We start from the raw sequence: 2059 nt of genomic DNA, 5'->3' as shown, positions 1-2059 counted from the left end.
CCAATTGTGAAAACACAATGATAGTTTCCTATTGTTAATGCATTTGCTAAGCTTAAGCAAAACAACCCCTCTAAAATGCTTGCTTTGCTTAGCAAGGAAAAGAAGTGCCTTGTATTACTGTCGCCTAAACAGACAGGGCAATTAAAAATTGCACTGCAATGCATTTGATAATTGTCTATTGTTTTGATGAGCTGAACTCCTCCAGCTTAACACTTAGTTATTTATTCTATCGAGATTACAGTTAAAATAAACAATAATGAAAAAAAAGAGCTGCGTCTAAAACTTGAGTTAGTCCAGGCTGTGTGTGGACTGCATTTTGACTTCTTTACACTCTAGGTACGTACTACACATTTCAAAAAGAGCAAACACTTTTCTTTAGGTCACTGAGATATTTAGCTTATATTAAATACATCTCTTTGAAGCCCCAAAAACATTTTACTGGCATTTGATATGGACTCCTACATTTATAGGCAAGAGCCGTTTCCCCTCCATCCTGCTGGCAAGTCACAACGTTTTTGGCACATTTTTTCAGGACCACGGCATCCAACACCTACCGTTTCCACAGGTGTGCTTAGGGCCGATCCGTTTACGGGGACTAAAACTGGAAGGGACTAGCTGTTAATACGGCTAGTCCATATTGTGCCAAAAGATCAGCTAGTAAACCAAACCAAGAGATGTGTGGGTACACTGTTACTGAAAAGCAATCAAGAGGAAGCAGGACTGTAGCAGGAAGAAATCAAGGTTAGAGTAGCCTGTATGTGGGTACAAGGTCCAGGACAAAGTCCTATCAGCCTTCGCCCCAAAAAAAACAACCTACAAACCTCAGTTTTGCCTCACCACTGGAAGCCACCAGCATCTCAGGACAGACGAGCCTTTTGGCCCCAAAGCTGAGGCTTGCCCGACTCACCTGCTTTAACAGGAAATCGTCTTCGGCATTGATCTTGAGGGAGATCGCCAGGTGGATGGCAGAGAGGACCACACCACTGATGACCGCCGCCCGCATCCTGACAGGCAGCAGCGTGTAGATGCTGTAGATGAAGAAAACTGTCCACCAGATGCCCTCTGAGGCGCTCCTGGGCCACACCAGCAGCACGCCCACAACCTGCACGGCCAAGATCACCAGGATGACTGAGTAGCACACGAGCCACATGTGGTCCTGGTGGAAGTCATTGCGGTTGCACACGGCACCCAGCACCACCATGAGCAGGATGGCAGTGGACAGCACCGCTACGTAGGGTGCCTCGTAGCGTCCGTAGACCGCGTGGAAGATCAGCATGACCACGCACACCAGCACCAGCACCGCCATGAGCATAGTGAGGCTGCTCTGGTTCAGCCGGAAGAAGTAGCGCTGGTAGAGGCGCTCCAGCTTCTCCGACTGGAACTTCTTCGACCTAAAGATCTGCAGCAGGCCGCCACAGCAGCCACCCACGGAAAACACTGCCGTGTCCGAGTCCCCGTCGTCCTCCTCCTCCTCCTCCTCCTCCTCCAGCTCCTCCACCTTGGCCTTGCCACGCCGCTCCTCCAGCCCCAGCTCCACCGAGCGAGGCCGCACCTCGCCCTGCTCCCCGAAACGCCGGGGGCTGGTGGCGGTGGTGCCGTCCCCCCCCGATGGGTGGCACGGCGGGCAGTGCCGGCGGCTCTGGGGCCCATGGTCCTGCCAAGCCGACTTGGACCGCACACTCGTCATCCTGCCGCCGCCCTCACGGGTCCTGCCAGCCGGGGGCTCATAGTCGTCCTCGCTCCGCCACCGGCGCGACGCCTTCTTGCACGAGGACCGGCCGGGCAGTGGCGGTGGGTAGGAGTAGCCATTGGCCCGGGACTCAGCTTCGCCCCAGGCCGAGCGGTGCGGCTCCCAGGGCGCGGGGGCCCCGAAGCCCGGGGGGCTCACGCTGTTGGAGCGGGACATGCCCCAGCACCCCCTCAGGCGCGGGAGGGCCCGGGGGCCGCGGCCATAGCCGCGGGGGCGTCACAGCCTCCCCCCTCAGGCGCGCGGGCAGCAGCCAGCTCTAGCCCCGCGGCCACGGGGGCGAGCGGCTGCCGAGCGTCGAGGACCGGCCCC

General features: G+C 56.5%; 1 protein-coding gene across 1 annotated transcript in view; it reads right to left on the bottom strand.

Moving 5' to 3' along the window:
- Positions 1–2003, bottom strand: part of ADCY5 (adenylate cyclase 5) — a 412412-nt gene extending 410409 nt beyond the window's left edge. Inside the window, exon 1 of the mRNA XM_019522576.1 lies at positions 908–2003. Coding sequence (XP_019378121.1) covers positions 908–1906 — 999 coding nt within the window. The 5' untranslated portion in view covers positions 1907–2003. The remainder of the gene's footprint in view (positions 1–907) is intronic.
- Positions 2004–2059: the final 56 nt, after the last annotated feature.

This window comes from Gavialis gangeticus, unplaced genomic scaffold (assembly GCF_001723915.1).
Source record: "Gavialis gangeticus isolate Ggan-Ray unplaced genomic scaffold, GavGan_comp1, whole genome shotgun sequence".
Classification (NCBI taxonomy): Eukaryota; Metazoa; Chordata; order Crocodylia; family Gavialidae; genus Gavialis; species Gavialis gangeticus.
The sequence above is the reverse complement of the archived record's forward strand: the minus strand, read 5'-3'. Positions and strand labels throughout refer to the sequence as shown.